Source organism: Schistocerca gregaria, chromosome X (assembly GCF_023897955.1).
Source record: "Schistocerca gregaria isolate iqSchGreg1 chromosome X, iqSchGreg1.2, whole genome shotgun sequence".
In the NCBI taxonomy this organism is placed as follows: domain Eukaryota; kingdom Metazoa; phylum Arthropoda; class Insecta; order Orthoptera; family Acrididae; genus Schistocerca; species Schistocerca gregaria.
In genome coordinates this window covers 130,023,605-130,043,288 of record NC_064931.1, presented here as the reverse complement: position 1 = coordinate 130,043,288, position 19,684 = coordinate 130,023,605, and the positions used below count along the sequence as shown (strand labels likewise).

The following is a 19,684-nucleotide window of genomic DNA, read 5'->3' as shown; positions in this document are numbered from 1 at the left end:
CTCGAAAGCCAAGATGAAGGCACTAGTGGCAACCCTACTATCTTTAGGTCCCCTGAAGACACGTCATACAAAGTGGACACTACGGCATTCCAGATTTGCACAGAGCTCATTGTCAGACTGCAACAACAGGTCACGATGAAAAATAAGTCCCTGAACCATATTGAGGCTTTTATGTGGCGTAATGGAGGCTGCAACTTCACCAAACTTGTCACAAGCAAGCAATGCCCGTGACTGTGCTGGGGATGCTGTTTGTATGAGGACTGCTCCAGACCTCATTTTAGACATGCCCTCAACTTCTCCAAACTTGTCCTCTAAATTTTCCGCAAAAAACTGAGGCTTTGTGGTCAGAAATGAGTCCCCATCTGTTCAGCTGCAAACCAGAAATCGAGGAGAAAGCATCTCACCAGGTAATTTAAACTGCCATTCCTCCCCTGGTGTGGGTGGGGAAAGGAACAATTGGGGGTCATACTTTAAAGCATTGAACTTTCCATTCTTAGAGACTCATGCTTGAGCACGATTCATATTTCTTTTCATGGTGGTCCCATGAGCAGCTAGGGAAAGGAATGTCCACCCAAACAGAGACCCGCTTGCCTGGGTAAGCCTAATACAACTGGGTTGACAGGTTCCCCAGAGCTCGCCCACTAGCAACTGTTCTACCTCAACAGCCATGCATCTCCTTGGCGTGCAGCACACCTTGAGATTGAGGAATGTTTTATAGAGGTTTATACCATCCTCGCAACCCAGGCAGTTAAGCAAGATCACCGGGTTCTGTACCGTACAACATTCCACCATCATGCCTTACGGTGGTCGTTGAAGCACGCTCAGAGCTTATAGTATTGAAGACTGGCGGTGCTTCCCAGTGCCCACCTCAGGGACCCCAGGGTCGTCAAGCCTGTACCCAGCAACTAAATGCTGAGCCCCCTGGGGGAGACCTCAACAAGGCTTTTGTCTTGCACAGTGGGTGACATAATTTCTTTTCTTTCTTTCTTGCAGCCTTTGTCCCATGTCACGTGGGGCTGGCTGCGTTGCTATTGATTTTGCAGTGTTAGTTGCAGAGGGTGGTCAGATGCCCTTCCTGCCACCACCTCGACCCTCCCCCCACCCCCTCCCTCCGGGATGGAATGAGGGAATGAGTGTACCAAAGCTGTCTTCATCTAGTGTAAGGCACAGAATAGTGCAAATGTTTTCAAATGTCTGCGAGTCATGTAACTGAGGCGGAACGTGGGGACGAGTCTGGTATTCACCTAGTGGGATGTGGAAAGGTGCCTAAAATGGATTCGATCCAGGGCCGGCATGCCTACCCGAATCCAGGAAGCAGCATATTACCGCTCTCGGCTACCCTGGTGGGTCACAGTGGGTGTTATATCTGTGTGTGTGTGGTGTGTGTGTGTGTGTGTGTCTATCCAGAGCAGTCTCCCAATTTTCATCAGTGTGTTAGCAACGTACATAATACATGTCATCACAAACAGGTTTCCCTTCTCAGCTGCATGTTGTAGCCCTGATACCTTTGGTTTTATAGGATGCTGGGTCTGGTGCTGATTGTAATCATTCTTCTGGAAAACTATCTCTAGGTGCTGCAACTCAGCTGTCTTGGTCCAATAGTTTGTGAGGCATGTGCACTAGCGTAGTGAGACATGACAGCAAAAGAAAAACCTGGTGCAATGCCATTTTAACATAAGATGTTGTGCAGAAGTATCAGCAGAGATGTTATATGATATTACTGCTTTCAAGGTGGACTGCCTCTGATATGACAGAATATGAGATATTTAATGAGTCATGGAACATTTATTGGAAAGACAGATTAGAGGCCACAGGAGGGGGGAGAGTTCATTGCAGCTGACAAAAATATTGTCTCTATTGAGGTCGAAGTTGAGTGTGACAGTGAAGTCATCTGGCCATGTATAACAGGTGTAGGTTTTTACCGGCCATGTGAATCCACTATGACAGTTCTAGAGTCATTCAAAGAAAGTCTATGGTCAATAGCACTTAAATACCCATATCACGCAACACTAATTGGAGGCGACTTTAGCCTGCTGAGTATAGACTGGGATGTCCAAAAATTCATTGCGCCAGGTGGGGGATACAGACAGTCATGCGAAACACTTTTGAACATTTTCTGAAAATTCTCTTGAGCAGCTACCTCAGCAGCCTACATGTAATGGAAATATCTTAGACCTTATAGCTAAAAACTAGGCTAGACCATGTCAACAATGCCAGTGTAGAAATGGGGATTGACGATCATGAAGGCATTATAGCAACTATGATTGCGAAAGTTCATAAATCAGTCAAAAAGGCTAGGAGAGTGTTTCTGTTAGATAGAGCAGATAACCAGTTATTAGCATTTCACTTGGACAGTGAATTGGCATCACTTGGTTCCAGTAAAGTGGATGTAGAGGAATTATGGTCAAAGTTTAAGCAGACTATAAATTGTGGTCTGGAGTGTTATGTGCCTAGTAAGTGGATAAAGGCTGGAAAAGACCCATCATGGTTTAAAAATGAAATTCGGTGGATGCTGAGGAAGCAGAGGTTGTTGAAATCTAGGTTCGAAAGGAGATGTGCAAATGACAATAAGCAAAGGTTAGTAGAGATTCCTGCATCTGTGAAAAGATCTATGCATGAAGCATATAACAATTACCTCTGTTACACCTTAGCAAAAGATCTGGAAGAAGACCTGAGAAAATTCTGGTTGTACGTAAAATCACGAAGCAGGTCTAAAGCTCTTCCAGTCCCTGGTTGTCCGGTCTGGTGAGGCAGTTGAAGATAGAAAAATGAAAGCCAAAGTTTTAAATTACACATTCAAGAAATTGTTCATACAGGAGAACTGAGCAAACATACCATCATTTGACCTTCAGACAGACTCCTGCATGGATGACAAAGAAATAAGCATACCTAGCATAGAGAAACAGCTGAAAGATTTGAAAACAAATAAATCACCAGGCCCGGATGGAATCCCAGTTCAATTTTACTGAGTACTCTGCAGAATTGGTCCCTTGCCTAGCTTGCATTTATCATGAATCTCTCACCCAGCACAAAGTCCCAAGCAACTGGAAAAAAGTGCAGGTGACTCTAGTATATACGAAAGGTAAAAGAACGGGCCCTCAAAATTACAGACCTATATCCCTAACTTCTGTTTGCTACAAAATCGTTGAACATATTCTCAGTTCAAATATAATAAACTATATTAAGGCTATGAAGCTTATGTCCAAGAATCAGCATGGTTTTAGAAAGCTCTGCTTGTGTGAAACTCAGCTTGCCCTTTTCTCACATGACATACTGAAAACTATGGATACCATATTTCCAGATTTCTGGAAAACATTTGACATGGTGACCCATTGCAGGTTGTTAACGAAGTTACGAGCATATGGAAAAAGTTCATAGATATGCGAGTGGCTCAAAAACTTCATATACAGTAGAACTCAGTATGTTATCCTCAATGGCGAGTGTTCATCAGAGACAAGGGTATCGTCAGAAGTGCCCCAGGGAATGTGACAGGACCGCTATTGTTCTCTATATACATAACTGATTTGGCAGACAGGTTGGACAGCAATCTGTGGTTGTTTGCTGATGATGCCATGGTGTATGGTAAGGTGTTGTAGTTGAGTGACTGTTTTAAGATACAAGACAAGTTAGACAAAAGTTCCGATCGGTGTGATGAATGGCAGATAGCCCTAAATGAGGAAAAGTGTAAGTTAATGTGGATGATTAGGTCATTTAAATATCTGAGCATAACACTGCAAAGCAAAATAGGTGGAACGATCATGTGAAAACTGTGGTAAGGAGGCAAATGGTTGACTTCAGTTTATTGGGAGAATTTTAGGAAAGAGTGATTCACCTGTAAAGGAGATCGTAATTAGGATGTTGGTGTGACCTATTCTTGAGTACTGCTCAAGTGTTTGGTATCTGTACCAGGGCAATTGAAGGAAGAGATTAAAAAAATTCAGAGGTGGGCTGCTAGATTTGTGACCGGTAGGTCAGAACAACACGTAAGTATTACAGAGATACTTCAGGAACTCAAATTGGAATCCCTGAATGAAGGCAACTTCTTTTTGAGAAACACTATTGAGAAAATTTAGAGAACTAGCATTTGAAGCTGACTACTGAATGATTCTACTGCCACCAACATACATCATGCATAAGAACCATGAAGAGAAGATATGAGAAAATAGGGCTCATACAGCACCATAAAGACAGTTGTTTTTCCCTCACTCTATATGCAAATGGAACAGGAGGCAAAATGACAAGTTGTGCCACAGGATACCCTCCACCAAACACCATATGGTGGCTTGTAGAGTACCTATGTAGATGTAGATGTAGAATATGCCTATGACAGGACTGCAGTAGGATGTGTTGGGTGAGTGCACTGGGCAGGTCTTGCACTTTGGCCTTTCACAGGTATATGCACCATGTGGCAAGTGGTTGGCAGTGAGTGTGGTTCAAGGATGGACTAGGATATTTTGTAAATTAAGTGGATAGTGGAATACCACTTTGAGGGTAATGGAAAGGATTGTGGGTAGGATGTTCCTCATTTATGGATGTGGTAAGTAGGCTAACCCTAGGCAAAGGATACAGCTAAGCTGGTCCACTCAAAGGCATTTTGAGTAGACATAGATCATCAAATAAGAGCCCTTTACAACTGTGTTGGTACTTAGGCACTGCTAAGGATATTAATAACTGTGATATGTTTTACTACTAAAAAGAAACTAATTTAATAGCTTTATTTCAACAAAATTTACTTAGTATTTTCTGACAGCACATGTAATGGAATGTGACAGTACCAGAATTAATAACAGTTTATTGTTCAATTTATTAAACTGCATCCAATCCAGTCCAGGTTAATGAACACATTATAGTTTAACTTTTATTGTGAACACCATTTAAATCGGCTTTTTAGTCTTCCTCATCCTCATATTTATGCATAAACTCCTGTTCTGTTAATCTGCACCTGAAGCTTGGTCAGTTCTTGAGTTACTTTCCATATTTCTTGTATCATATAAACAAATTAGAAAGTTACAGACAAATAAGTCCACAAGCAAAATTTTAAATATAAATGATCATGTAATAGATACTAGTTTCATTACAAATGTCTGAGGATACTACAACAATAAATTGTAGATATAATATGTCATAACTTGAAATATTTATTTAAGTTCTGATTGTTACATTTGTAACATTTAAAAAGTTATTTTCAGTGATTTCTTTCTTTCAGGATACCTACCTTCATTGTGTACTTTAAGTAAGACCTAATTGAAAAACTGTATTGATATTCTGTGTTAGCAAAATAAGGTTGAAAATGTACCTAAAAACTGCTATAGCTTTTGAATTTTTATTATTTACCTAAAACCTGAAGGAAATAGGAAATATGATCTTCTCCCTCAGAATTGGTTACAGTGCAAGTGTAATTCTCCTCATGATGCTTCTGCACATCACTTATATGCAAAGTGCCATCATGCTGAACAGAGAATGCATTTCCCATGACAGGATTTTCATGAGCTGTCCAAGATCGCTCAGGTGAGGGTATTCCAACTGCTACGCAAGGTAACTGAATGGATCCTCTCCTCCGAACCGATACAGTGTCACCAAATGACACAATTGCAGCAGGTACTGAAAATAACAACCTTAAAATTACTAACAGCTGCTGGAAAAAAAACCTTTAAAATTAAGAATTGGGGTACAGATGTTATTACTTAATATACACAGCAAACAGCAATAATTTCTTAGCCAATATTTTCTTAGTAGCTAAGGTGTTTAAATCAATTCAGAAATCCTGAAATTACATTACATAATGGATGGAAAATAATTTTTGACACTAACTTTGAAAAGAATTGACTCAAAAATTTGCAAAGGAACCATCCCGGTATTTGCCTTAAGCAATTTCGGGAAATCATGGCAAACCTAATCCAGCATGATACGAGCAGATTTGTACCATCCTCCCCCCCAAATGCAAGTCCAGTGCTCTAATGACTGTGCTCCTCTGCTTAGTGAAGAATTATAAATACATACATGAGATACATTTCTACATATCAAATAAAGAACACTCTCTCTCTCTCTCTCTCTCTCTCTCTCTCTCTCTATCTCTCTCTATCTCTCTCTATCTCTATCTCTGTCTATCTATCTATCTATCTATCTATCTCTCTGTCTACCTCTACCTCGTTTTCTATGTTTCACTTTCTTAGTGCTGTGGATCAACTGGGGGTTGCAGCACTGTCTTGAATAGGGTGGATAGATATCTGGGCATTATAAGAAAACGTTGTGGAGTAGGGTGGTGAGGAAGGGGTGGGGGTGGGGTGGGAGGGGGGGGGGAGGAGTGGGCAAAGAAAGACTTCAAGGGTGTGGAATGAGTAGATGATTGCAAGGGAAGCATCTGGCACCCATGGGAAAAAAGGGGGGAGGAGCACAGATGCTGCTCAGAACAATGCTAAGGAAGTATTATAGGAGAGAGTTGGAGAATCCTGAGAGAGAGAGAAAGTCATAAAGAAAGAGATGAGTGGTTTATAGTGGAATAGAAAACTACCAGGAAAGTGTGAAGATGTGGATGGCAAGAAGGTGGAATGGAGAGGGAACAACAGCAAGAGTAAAGGCAGATGGATTACAGAGAATGGCAAAGATTGAGACCAGGGCTGCTACAGAAACAAGGAATGGTATATTGGAGGCACAATTTCCAGCTGCATAATTAAAGATGTTTCGAAGAGATTGTGTTAGGCAAGAAGATCTAGATGATATGTGTTATGGAGGAGCCATTGAAGTCAACCACATTAACCTGATTGATGTGATGTACAACTGGGCAGTCCAGATGGCCCACAGTTTGGCAATGTTTGTTTATGTGTGTGAATAACTAGTTGATAACCATACCCACATAGAGTACTGTGCAGTTGTTGTTGCAAAGTTGGTGATGACGTGGCTGCTTCTACATGTTGTCTACTTTTTTTGGTGTAGGAAATGTGAGTAAGAGGAATGCACTGGTGGTAGTGGGCAGATGTATAGAACAAATCTTCCACCTGAGTCTTCTGTATACGTGTAACATACGAAGCAGGTGAGGTGATTGGTAAAGGAGTAGCATATACTTGAGGCATTCTGAGGGTTATATAAATTATGGTGGAAACAGAACTGTCAAGAATGTATTTTATTTTAGCGCACAATTAGGGATAATCATAGCCTTGCCATAGAAAGTTGGTCAATTGTTCTAAACCTGATGGAATTGTGTGGCAGAAAGGGGTGTTCCTCCCCCATGGTTGCTACACAAATGTCTGAGAAGTATTGAGTGTATGTGGGGATAAGATATGGGAATTCTGTTAGGGGACAAGGTAAGGACTTGAGGGCATGAGCCAGTTTGTGAAAGCCTTAGGCACACCTTCAGCATACTGTTCATTACAGATTAAACATCCATGTATCACCAAGAGGGAATCTGGGATGTGTAGTGTGTAGCAGCTTTTGAACTTCTGATACTATTGAAAAACAGTTGGTTTAAAATAAACCTAAGTTTTTATGGAGCCATGTGGTCAAGAAAATATTAAAGAAGGTGGCTTACTGAGGTGAGGAAGATAAAGTGAAAACATGAGACAGAAAGTTTTGTGATTCTGGAGGAGTAATTATATGTTGTCTTCATCTTGAATTGGGAGCATAAAGATGTCAACGTACAAAAATGCCATACAAGTCCTAATTGTAGTACTATGGATGTATTTGTAGTTATGTCTTCAAAGGAGAAGTAATGATGAATGAAAGTGTACTTACTCATGGTTATCAGGAAGTAGGTGGCAGGTTTGGAATCAGCTAACCACTGAGAGCTTTAGGGTTCAATAGCAGCAAGAGCAAGGGGATTGAAGATATTAGCACAGAGAGAGGTGGCATCAACACTGACAAGCATTGTGCAGGTGATAAAGGGTAAGAAGTGCTGAGACTTCAGTTTAGGAGCATGTCCTATAGCAACATGCTGAAGATGGCCAACAAACGCAAAGGCTCTTGCAGTGGTACTACAGTAACACTATAATGTGGCATCCTATGAGGTTGTGTTTATGGCTGCTGTGAAGCAGCAAGTTCTAATAGTAACACGAGAAACAGATTCAGAAGAGAGACTTTTGGACTAATATAGGGATCTGAGAAGGCTTTGGATATCATGTTGGGCAGGAGTTACTGCTGCGGGGCTTGTAGATGGATATTAATATGGCAGAAATCCTATGTCATACAATCACTATTGTTTATGAAAACAGTGCTGCTACCTACACACATGAGGACTAGGTCAGAATCTGCTGAACAACAACATGAAGTGCCCCAATATCAGTTAACATACTCCACAGCTCGTGGTCGTGCGGCAGCGTTCTCACTTCCCGCGCTCGGGTTCCATTCCCGGCAGGGTCAGGGATTTTCTCTGCCTCGTGATGACTGGGTGTTGTGTGATGTCCTTAGGTTAGTTAGGTTTAAGTAGTTCTATGTTCTAGGGGACTGATGACCATAGCTGTTAAGTCCCATAGTGCTCAGAGCCAGTTAACATAGGAGAACAACTGAACCAGTTTGCCAGAATCTTTTCAACTGCCTCTAGTGTGATTGTGCTGCTCAATTGGCAACCTCATCCTCACTACCATTTCCATACCTACTGAGGATTTTTTCTGCTTGTCAGCAAAACTGTATGACATTTTGTCTGTCTGCATCTCACTCCTATTCCCAACTACCTGCTCCATGTGCCATACTCAAGTTCGGCCAGCCAGTGTGGCCGAGCGGTTCTAGGCACTTTAGTCTGGAACCGCGCGACCGCTACGGTCGCAAGTTCGAATCCTGCCTCACGTATGGCTGTGTGTGATGTCCTTAGGTTAGTTAGGCTTAAGTAGTTCTAAGTTCTAGGGGACTGATGACCTCAGATGTTAAGTCCCACCACGTGACCGCTGCAGTCGCAGGTTCGAATCCTGCTACGGGCATGGATGTGTGTGATGTCCTTAGGTTAGTTAGTTTTAAGTAGTTCTAAGTTCAAGGGGACTGATGACCTCAGAAGTTGAGTCCCATAGTGCTCAGAGCCATATTTTTGTTAAGTCCCACAATGCTCAGAGCCATTTTTTTACTCAAGTTAAAGAGCTGGCCCTCTATTATTTTCTTTGCATTTTTCTTAGTGGTCCCTATCTTGCCCTATGTTAGTCCCTATGCAAGTCTCTATCATCTTTCCTGATCCCATCCTCTAGAATTTCTCCCTTCTCTGTCTCCTCACTGCTTTCTTTGCCCCACTAGTCACTCAAACCAGCTGGGCCACAGTACTGAAACAGTGAGCAGCTCAATGTGCATGAGATTTGTTTGTTTCTTTGTTTATTTGCTCTATGATGGAAGATTTTGTACGAAATCTCAGCTGCTAAATGGCTTTTCAGTGTAACTATTTCCTGCTCAATGACCCCTCTGTGAATACTGATCTATGCTCACATTGATATTTACACTTGAAAGAAAGCTAGAACACACCTCATGTTATGGGAATAATGCTATAAATTTGCTACATAAGTGGTGGAAAAATTCAAAACTTTTACTTTCAAGGGTTTTAATACAATTTGCCAAGTATTATAGTTATTCTCAGGACAACACAATTGTATATTAACAGCTGTACACATATTCCTCCAGTAACTTCTTTGAACCTTGGTAGAAAACTAATCACATTCTCAAATGCAAAGATCTCATTCTGCACAGTGAGTATAGCTTGGTTATTGCCTGTTCCACGGATCATTCTAGAATATCCCAATAACAAAATTTCAAGAATCTTCCAGAAACAATGCATACTAAATAACAAATAACTGCTAGTAGTCAGGTTTGAACTGACAACCATAACACCCCAGCCAGTGATGCCAACTGATATGCACACTCCATGCAACACAACTCACAGCAACATAAACATTCCAGTTTCACTACGATAGTGTAAGTAAGATGGTATATAACACAGGATTTTAAATCAGTTTTCTTTAAATGGAATGAGTAAATGTATCTTGACAAAAAATCAAATGTTGATGTAGGCTAGAATGTGTACAACATCGGTGGTGAACATTTTGTGCATCATCAGTTCATTGTTACCTTTCTTACCAATCTAGTCACAATATTCTTTGACACCCAATACTCATTCAAGACTGTTGCAAACAAATTGAACACTGTTTCTAAATTTAGGCACATAAAAGACAGTTCCTGAGTTAATGATTCAAGAGGACATGATAGCCGGTAGATCTACAGCAAACACATACATGTAATGTACAATACAGGCTTGATGCTGCAGAGTTTTCACTCTCACATCCCTTACCTGCCTTTCGACACTTATCCACTACACTCACAATATACAAACTTGCTTTTGGCAGGTCTTATTTGAAGATCAACTTTTCTCACCATGTGAGAAAGCTAAGGTCACAGGATCTTCTTCTGTCTTATTTGAGTAACTTAGCTAACAGAAATTTTTTGCATTGATTTGTGGTTCTCTAAATCTAATCTTTCTTTTTCCACTGGCCAACAAAGATGTGTAGATGTGTGCAGTTTTCTGCAAATACACGTACGTCTACATATATATACTCTACAAGTCACTTTATTATGCTGGGTTGGAGATACTTCATACCAGGAGCCTATTATTTGTTTCCTATTCTGCTCCATTCATGCATATGTTTGTTACCATAAGCTATGTACCCTAATCTATCTTACTTTATTCCTATGGTGTGTGCATGAAATAAATGATGAAATTGGAAGATATGTTCCAATATATCTCAAATAGTGGTTCCCTAAACTTAGTCAAAAAGGTTTTGTGAGAAGAAAATAACCTTTCTGCTGATGAATCTCTTTTAAGTTCCTTGACAACCATTATTACATGTGTTTATGAGCTATAGGGCAACCTGTTATAACTCTAACACCACACAGCCAAAGTCCTTCAATGTTTGCTGTCAGGCTTACTAATACAGACCTAAAATGCTGTATCGCTACAAATAAGAATTATACTAATGTATTGTATGACATCTCCTTAGCAGATACTCTCCACATTTTTAAACTCCTTGCAACTTATATTTTTCCATTTGCTTTTGCCACTAATGATTTCTCATGTTGTTCCATTCAACATTACTTCATACTATTATTTCTCAAGGAACATAATTATGTTGAAGTTAAACAAGTGTTCTAAAATCTTGTGACAAACCATCACTAGAGATATTGATTTTTAATACTGCTTTGTAAGTCTGCATTTTCTCACCCTTTGTATTTAGCTTTCAATCGTCTGAATAATTATTTCTCTATGATGTGAGTGTTTGTCTCAAAATCAGCCATTTATAAACTTGTGCAGTGTCTAAACATTAGTAGTATGCCCCTGTGACAATGTACACTCCTGAAAATTGAAATAACAACACCATGAATTCATTGTCCCAGGAAGGGGACACTTTATTGACACATTCCTGGGGTCAGATACATCACATGATCACACTGACAGAACCACAGGCACATAGACACAGGCAACAGAGCATGCACAATGTCGGCACTAGTACAGTGTATATCCACCTTTCGCAGCAATGCAGGCTGCTATTCTCCCATGGAGACGATCGTAGAGATGCTGGATGTAGTCCTGTGGAACGGCTTGCCATGCCATTTCCACCTGGCGCCTCAGTTGGACCAGCGTTCGTGCTGGACGTGCAGACCGCGTGAGACGACGCTTCATCCAGTCCCAAACATGCTCAATGGGGGACAGATCCGGAGATCTTGCTGGCCAGGGTAGTTGACTTACACCTTCTAGAGCACGTTGGGTGGCACGGGATACATGCGGACGTGCATTGTCCTGTTGGAACAGCAAGTTCCCTTGCCGGTCTAGGAATGGTAGAACGATGGGTTCGAGGACGGTTTGGATGTACCGTTCACTATTCAGTGACCCCTTGATGATCACCAGAGGTGTACGGCCAGTGTAGGAGATCGCTCCCCACACCATGATGCCGGGTGTTGGCCCTCTGTGCCTCGGTCGTATGCAGTCCTGATTGTGGCGCTCACCTGCACGGCGCCAAACACGCATACGACCATCATTGGCACTAAGGCAGAAGTGACTCTCATCGCTGAAGACGACACGTCTCCATTCATCCCTCCATTTACGCCTGTCGCGACACCACTGGAGGTGGGCTGCACGATGTTGGGGCGTGAGCGGAAGACGGCCTAATGGTGTGCGGGACCGTAGCCCAGCTTCATGGAGATGGTTGCAAATGGTCCTCGCCGATACCCCAGGAGCAACAGTGTCCCTAATATGCTGGGAAGTGGCGGTGCGGTCCCCTACGGCACTGCATAGGATCCTACGGTCTTGGCGTGCATCTGTGCGTCGCTGCGGTCCGGTCCCAGGTTGACGGGCGCGTGTACCTTCCGCCGACCACTGGCGACAACATCGATGTACTGTGGAGACCTCACGCCCCACGTGTTGAGCAATTTGGTGGTACGTCCACCCGGCCTCCCGCATGCCCACTATACGCCCTCGCTCAAAGTCCGTCAACTGCACATACGGTTCACGTCCAAGCTGTCGCGGCATGCTACCAGTGTTAAAGACTGCGATGGAGCTCCGTATGCCACGGCAAACTGGCTGACACTGACGGCGGTGGTGCACAAATGCTGCGCAGCTAGCGCCATTCGACGGCCAACACCGCGGTTCCTGGTGTGTCCGCTGTGCCGTGCGTGTGATCATTGCTTGTACAGCCCTCTCGCAGTGTCCGGAGCAAGTATGGTGGGTCTGACACACTGGTGTCAATGTGTTCTTTTTTCCATTTCCAGGAGTGTATTTTTAAATGAAGAATTCAAAATTTTAATTGCCAACAATTATCTTCTGCAAGTTGTGCACTGAGAATATTACTCACAAAAACTGTCTCCTTGAACTTAAATAGCCCTTTTTATGTTCTTTACTGAGGTAATGAATTGAGTTTCATCTTGTTTTATAATCTTTTTGTGCTGATTTAACAAAAAAAATATTTTCAAAATTTCTCACTTAGGTTCTAACTACAAATTGATACATCACATTTACCTCATCATTATACAGTATTTTTAAATGAGCTTGTGGATCAGTTACAATGACTCACTGTCTTACAAACACAGTTACCTGAAGTGATCATGTATTTGCAGTATACTTTACCACATGGTTGGGAACTTCTTGGGGACAGGGTTCCTTGACACATATGAGCTTCCCCCTGTCAATTTGGGTGCAGTGAAATACTTTTTGTCTAGAAAACTGTTTTCCATTGTTGTGGGATGATACATTATTATTATTATTATTATTATTATTTTCATAAGCTCCAGAACCTTATGCTTTGTGCTGTCACACTGATGAGAACCAGCAGTTCATTTTACCGTAATTCTGAAAGGACTAGCAATTGTCACATGTTATTATTTAGCTTGTGTGTGCCTATAACTTAGAAGATATTGTTGTAAATAATGTGTTGAATTGGTCTCATATCTGGTCAAATCCACTGCAAAATACATTTCTGGAAATTAAATTGCAACACCACAAGGTGGTACGCAACAGATATTAAACTGTGATGAAGTGTATTACATGCCTGGATATGCAAATTATTAGCATTTCAGTGCAATCCCAGATATCAGGTTGAGGCAATGGTACCTACATTCTGGATATAAAGAAAGTTTGAATGTTAGTTGTTTGCAAGAAGATGGTTTTGAACCACAATTGTGGAACGAATATGGAATTAGTAGTTTCAGGAGGACCATACTCAACACCATACAGGACCTCAACAGTTCCACACAAATAGCACCTGGAAGAAGAGATATATTGTTCACTTGGCCATGTAGGATTTTACAACCATGTCACATACTTTAGAGTTGGGGAATGGCCTTTTATGCAACAAGGAAAGTTACTGACAGATGGCGTTATGAGGTCTGGAGCAGCACGTGCTGTCATAACAACAAACACCACTGCAGCTTCCTTTGACAAGGCAGCAGAGAACAGATCCAACAGTGGTGCATCCAACAGCAATACTGGATACAGGAGTGGCATCATATCAATTTTTCAGATGTGTCCTCATTCTGGGTATAGGGTTGCCGTAAGTTTCCACAAGTGTAATTCTCTGATATTTCCCTGATTTCCACACAAGTTTTAGCATTTTTCCCTGACAAATTATGAGAACTCAAGGGTAAGTAAAGACATAAGTTGAAAAAATGTAAGGACTTCTGTATTTCTAAACATGTGAGCAAAAATCTTAAGTACCAACATCAACATCTCATTTAATGAACTATTTTTAGATAAAGAAAGCAAGCCAAATTGTATATATGTTTCATTAAGATCAGTGATGTTATTTTATTTCAATAAAATGAAACACATTTGGTGAGAAAAACACACATTTCATTTGATTGGCAAGACAGATTTAAAATACCTCCACTGATTTCAGAAATAACCTCAGAAAAAGTCAGCCTCTTGAAAGAGGTGTATAATGTGGTGAAGAGTTGTGTAAAACATCACTATACGTGATCACCAATAAAATGTTGGTTCTACTATGTTTGTTACTGTCAGTTATTACCCACTGTGTTATGTCTATTATTTTACAGGCATTGTGTAATTTTTCTTTCAATTCAAGAAATAGGTGAGTACATGCGTACAAACTGCCAGTGACAACCACAATTTTCTTTTTCTTGTTGTCCATGCTTTCTACTATATAAACTACTTTTGAAGTGACAAAATGTACTATAATAAATAAAATGTGTATAAAATGCCACACTGTAGAATGTACTTGTGATGAGACAGTCTCTATTCCTGAAATCCATCACCCGTGGCCTCTAGCCCGCCGAGGGGCACAACAGTCCTGAGTCCATGGATAAACCACAAAAATTCACTGCATTGCACCACACACAAACAGGCCCTGCCTGTGGGCAGATCAGTGAGACTAGATCCAATAGACAGGGCCTGCACATTAGTGGGAAACTATGGGCTTCAGATTGGCAGGCCCGATCTGTTAGAGATACCCACAGAATTGGACTGCAGTGATGACAGATAGCAACTCACCGTAGAAATGATCACTGAGCTATAGACAGGCACACAGAAAAGACAATCACACTCTCACAACAAAAGTTTTGGCCATAGCATTTGTCAGAAAATGAAAGCACACATACATTCACACAACCACTCAGACACAGCTCAAGCACACATGACTGCCATGTCAACAGTCTCTGAGAATCAGATCAAACAGACCACTTCTCATGGCTGCCTGCCTCTCATTGGCAGCTGCCAGGCTAGTGGCACGAAGTGGTGGCAGCACTGACTGCAAGCTGAGGGGAGTGGTAGAAAAGGGAGAAGCAGTAAGAATGAGACTGAGACAAAAAATGAGATTTTACCACAGTTTTTTTAAATGTCCCTGATATTTTCCTGATTTCCTTGATATGTTTAAAATTCCCTGATGTATACAATTTGTGGCAATCCTGGTGTACAACATGATAGTGGTCACATCTATGTGTGGAGGCCCCAATCAGAAAAAAATGTTGCAGATTATCATACAGCAGCAGCAGCTGCCATGATGGTATGGGGTGTCACTGGGTACACAACATGATTACCTCTGGTTTATATAACTGGCAATTTTGGCAGGAGGTGTTACATTCCTAGTGTGTTAAGGGTAGTGAATATACTCTGCCTTTGAGATCTCTGTGATGCTATCTTTCAACAAGATAACACAAAGCCACATGCTGCATGTTCTATCCTGACCTATTCTGGTACAGATGGCATTGGACTTTAACACTGTTGCCTTGGCCAACACATTTTTCAGATGTCTCACCAACTTAAAACAGCCGGTCATGTGTTATGTGTTTATGAGACAGTCTTTCATTGGCTTGTGACCTGGCAATGCTTTCTCCTCTGTTGTTATAAAAGTAAGCTTTGGCATCTTTTTTCAGAACACACCCATCTCATCACAATTACAAACGTGTTGCGGCAGATAATGCTCAGAATCTATGAGCATCTTGAAGTCACTGGTGAAGTTCTCTACTGCCTTTTGTTGGAGCTGGCTGCCGTGACATACCTCACAATGCTGTGAGTGCTGGTTCTTCTCTCAAACTTCTCAAACCACCCTCGGGTTCTCCTGATCACTTCTTTGGCAATTGATGATCCTGGCATCTCCTTAAAGTGGTCGGCGAAAATAATTCTCGCCTTCTTACAAACGATGGTCTTGTTAATATTATCACCTTGCAATTGCTTTACATTCATTCACATAAGGAGCAACCTCTCTACATTGACTGGAATAGGAAACCATTGTTTACATACTTTTGTCACTCCCTTTGAAGCATCTATCTCCTTAATCTTGCCCTTGTTCTTGAGGATAGTGCAAATAGTTGATTAGAATAATTGTATGTGCACGCTAAATCATCAGCGCTCACACCCTGTTCACATTTTTAAATGATTTTACATTTCATTTCTAAGGTCATTTTCTTTCTCTTACAGTCATCTTCTTGTGGCTTTATCTTTGGGGACATTTCTATGAAGGTCATTAAAATTTGCACACACAAAACACCATGTGAACAGAGGTTTCGATAAATGTGTGATCACAAGCTGCACTAAGATGGTAGCAGAAAGAGCACTAAAACCAGACTGCAGTACACAGTAGACATTGTTCATATGCCACTGCCAACAATGAAAGGTCTTCAGAATGTTGTACATTTCTCCTGCCCTGCACAAACGGCTGGTGACATCACACTAACTCATCATCACTCATTATGCGAAACATTGCTCACTAAGCAAGTCATTTTTTACAATTTGTTTTGCTTGTTATGCGAATTGTGCATTATGGGAGGTGCTTGTTAAGCGAGATTCCATTGTACTTTGTGGGGCATGAAAACAAGGCTTGCACAAACACCCTGAGTTTGCAGTACTTGCAACATAAGATTGTTTCTTACACGAGATGATGGCTGTTTTCAGAAGTTTAAAATTAAAACAAAATGCTGTTTTAATACCTTACACAGTTTACTTTATCACCCTTGTGGTCAACTGTTAGAATTACTGATCAGTGATTTGCACATCTTGGGTTAAGCTCTGCTGCACACTATGGAATTTTTCTGTGGGTGATGTGTCTACACTGGTGTCCACTCAGCCTTGCAGGGAAAATGAGAGGCTGCTTGAATAAATGTGTTACGAAATTGCCATGTGAGCTTCAAACGTGGTATTAATTCAGAATGTTGACTCAGGCAGATAGCTACCTGACTTTTTATTTAGTTTTGCAGTTTACTTTGATTTATTTGCCTAATAAAGTATTTTCCTTAACCACCTAAAAAAGAAACTTACTTACACAGTGATACATGATGACTGCTAACCAATTCATATTGATAATAGTGGGATTTATTTCTAGATTATTATTTATATTTTAAAAAGAAAAGCAGATACTTTGAAATGTCCTCTGCTCCCCTTCTTACATTACTCAGCTACTTTTTATGTCATACTTGAAACAAAGTATTTATGTTATTTTATGAAGGACACTATCAGTGATCTAAATATCTGAAATATTAGTTCTTACCAACTAAAAAGTACAAAACATTAAACATATAAATAATTTAGTTTCTGGAACAGTCACAAATTCCACACTTGAAGGGAACAAAAGACAATACTTGATGCATACAATACATAATTAATTATATCCACCACTTTGCTACCATTTATTTGAGCTCTAATGTTTTAGTTCCAGATACTGCAGCTGGGCTGGTTATCTCATTTAAATATGTCTGACTTCTATGTGCCACAAAGAGCATGGGAAAAATGCAAAAATCCCAAATTAAGGTAACAGAAATACAATTTCAACTGACAGCAACAATAGAGCTTAACAGATAACAGTTCAGTTAACAGAAAACTCTTATGGACAACTAGTAAAAGATGCTTTACACTGTAAACACTGTTAAAGTACAAATAATTGTTATCAGATTTTTATGTGACGTATTTCTCTATAGCACATAATCCTGAAGATCATAATCATAAATAATTAGGCAATTACATATGACTATGACAGTCACAGAAACAAAAATTAATGAAACATAGGCTGATCAAGCAGTGTCTTCTACGTAATTTCATGTCGCATTTGCTGATGTAATTAAAGGGAAAAAATGCTGCAGTGGCCAACAATGAAAATGTTTTGGGCTTAAAAATAGCTGAGTCTTATGTATCTCCACCTGCTGAAGTCATTAATAACCATTAAAATGACCAATTAGCTCTCGTTTTGGCAATAAACTAACAAAAAAATTTTAGTAGTTTACATTTTCTGTTTGGATAAAATTTTATTTTTGAAAGTGGAACATCAATCAACTGACAAAACACAATGTTCTTCAGCTGTTTGTAGATTATTAACATACATATTGTTGCTGTGAGTGTAAGTTTAATATTGTTTATGTTGTAATGAGTGCAGAATTTTTGGCGTTTTGAGTCTTTTAAGGTGTAAACTTAATGCTAATTGGCATTATTTTGGTGTGAGGCTGGGGAACCAATGTAAGTTATGGCCTCCACATATATGTTACAACTATTGTTCTGTTATATTACAAGAATAGGTGAAAAATAAAAAGCAATTTATGGCTTGCCTAAAAGATAAAAAATGATTTATGGCTTTTGCTGTGGGTGCTCAATAAATCAAATCAAACCAAACCAGCAGTTTGGTGAGAGCCTACAAGCCATATAGATGACTGCTATTTCTGCTTGACTCCTACAATCTGGAAAGATTTATAGGATGAATCAATAAATCAATAAAATATAAAGGCAGGATTGCCAATGCAACAAGAAGAACAGTTGACTACCCGAATATTCCACTGCTATTTGACTTATTCCACATTCAGTTCCTACTCCACCTGCACACCTTGAGGTGGAAATAGAAATCAGAACTCTTGGAACTCAAGGAGCTTTATGCATTCCCACGAGGAAAAGGATAATAAACCACACTGATTGTGTCAATCAGAATTGAGTAACCTCATTTGGGACCTTGCTTTGTCAAAGGAGAAAGCAGAGCTTTTAGGGTCAAGATTACAGCAAGGGGTCTCAAATTACATACAACACCAAAGGAATGTGCTTCCTTATTTTGAGAAGGAAAATAATCTTGTTGTTTGCTGTGATATTAATGATCTGATGAAATCTTTGAATTTGAACCAAGATCACTTGGAACTGAAGCTATTCATAGACTCTGCAACTGTATTCCTTCTGCTCCTGTTGGCACTCCAGTTCACATGAAGGGGACATATGCAGACATGGAGGCCCACCTTGACTCAGTCAAATATGCTGAACACAAGTGGAAAATATGTTGTGATATAAAAGTCATTACTGTTCTCTTAGGAATGCAACTAGGTTACACTAAGTACTGCTGCTTTTTATACATGTGGGATAGTAGGGATAGAAAATCACATTATATTCAATCTTACTGGCCTGCAAGAAATCTTAACCATAATGAGACAAATGCCATCGTTGTCCCTCTTGTGGACCCAACAGATGTTATTCTTCAATCCCTACATATAAAGCTGGGGTTGATGTAAAATTGTGTCAGTGCAATGAACCAAGAAACACAGGCCTTTATGTATTTTAAGAGGCAAATCTCCTACATTACATAATGCAAAGGTTAACATACGTATTTTTGCTGGTCCACAATTTCATCAAATTGTAAAGGATCCAGCATTTGAGTGAGTTTTCGGGGGGAAGGAAAAAGGAAACTTGGGAGGCCTTCAAGGGAGTCTTTCATGCATTTTTAAGCAGCAAAAGAGATAATATCTATTATCAGTTGGTGGC

General features: G+C 40.4%; 1 protein-coding gene across 1 annotated transcript in view; it reads right to left on the bottom strand.

The window, feature by feature from the left end:
* LOC126297767 (Down syndrome cell adhesion molecule-like protein Dscam2) overlaps positions 1-19,684 on the bottom strand; it is a 1,507,668-nt gene that overhangs the window by 70,219 nt on the left and 1,417,765 nt on the right. Inside the window, exon 22 of the mRNA XM_049988942.1 lies at positions 5,335-5,601. Within this exon, the coding sequence (XP_049844899.1) occupies positions 5,335-5,601 (267 nt within the window). The remainder of the gene's footprint in view (positions 1-5,334; positions 5,602-19,684) is intronic.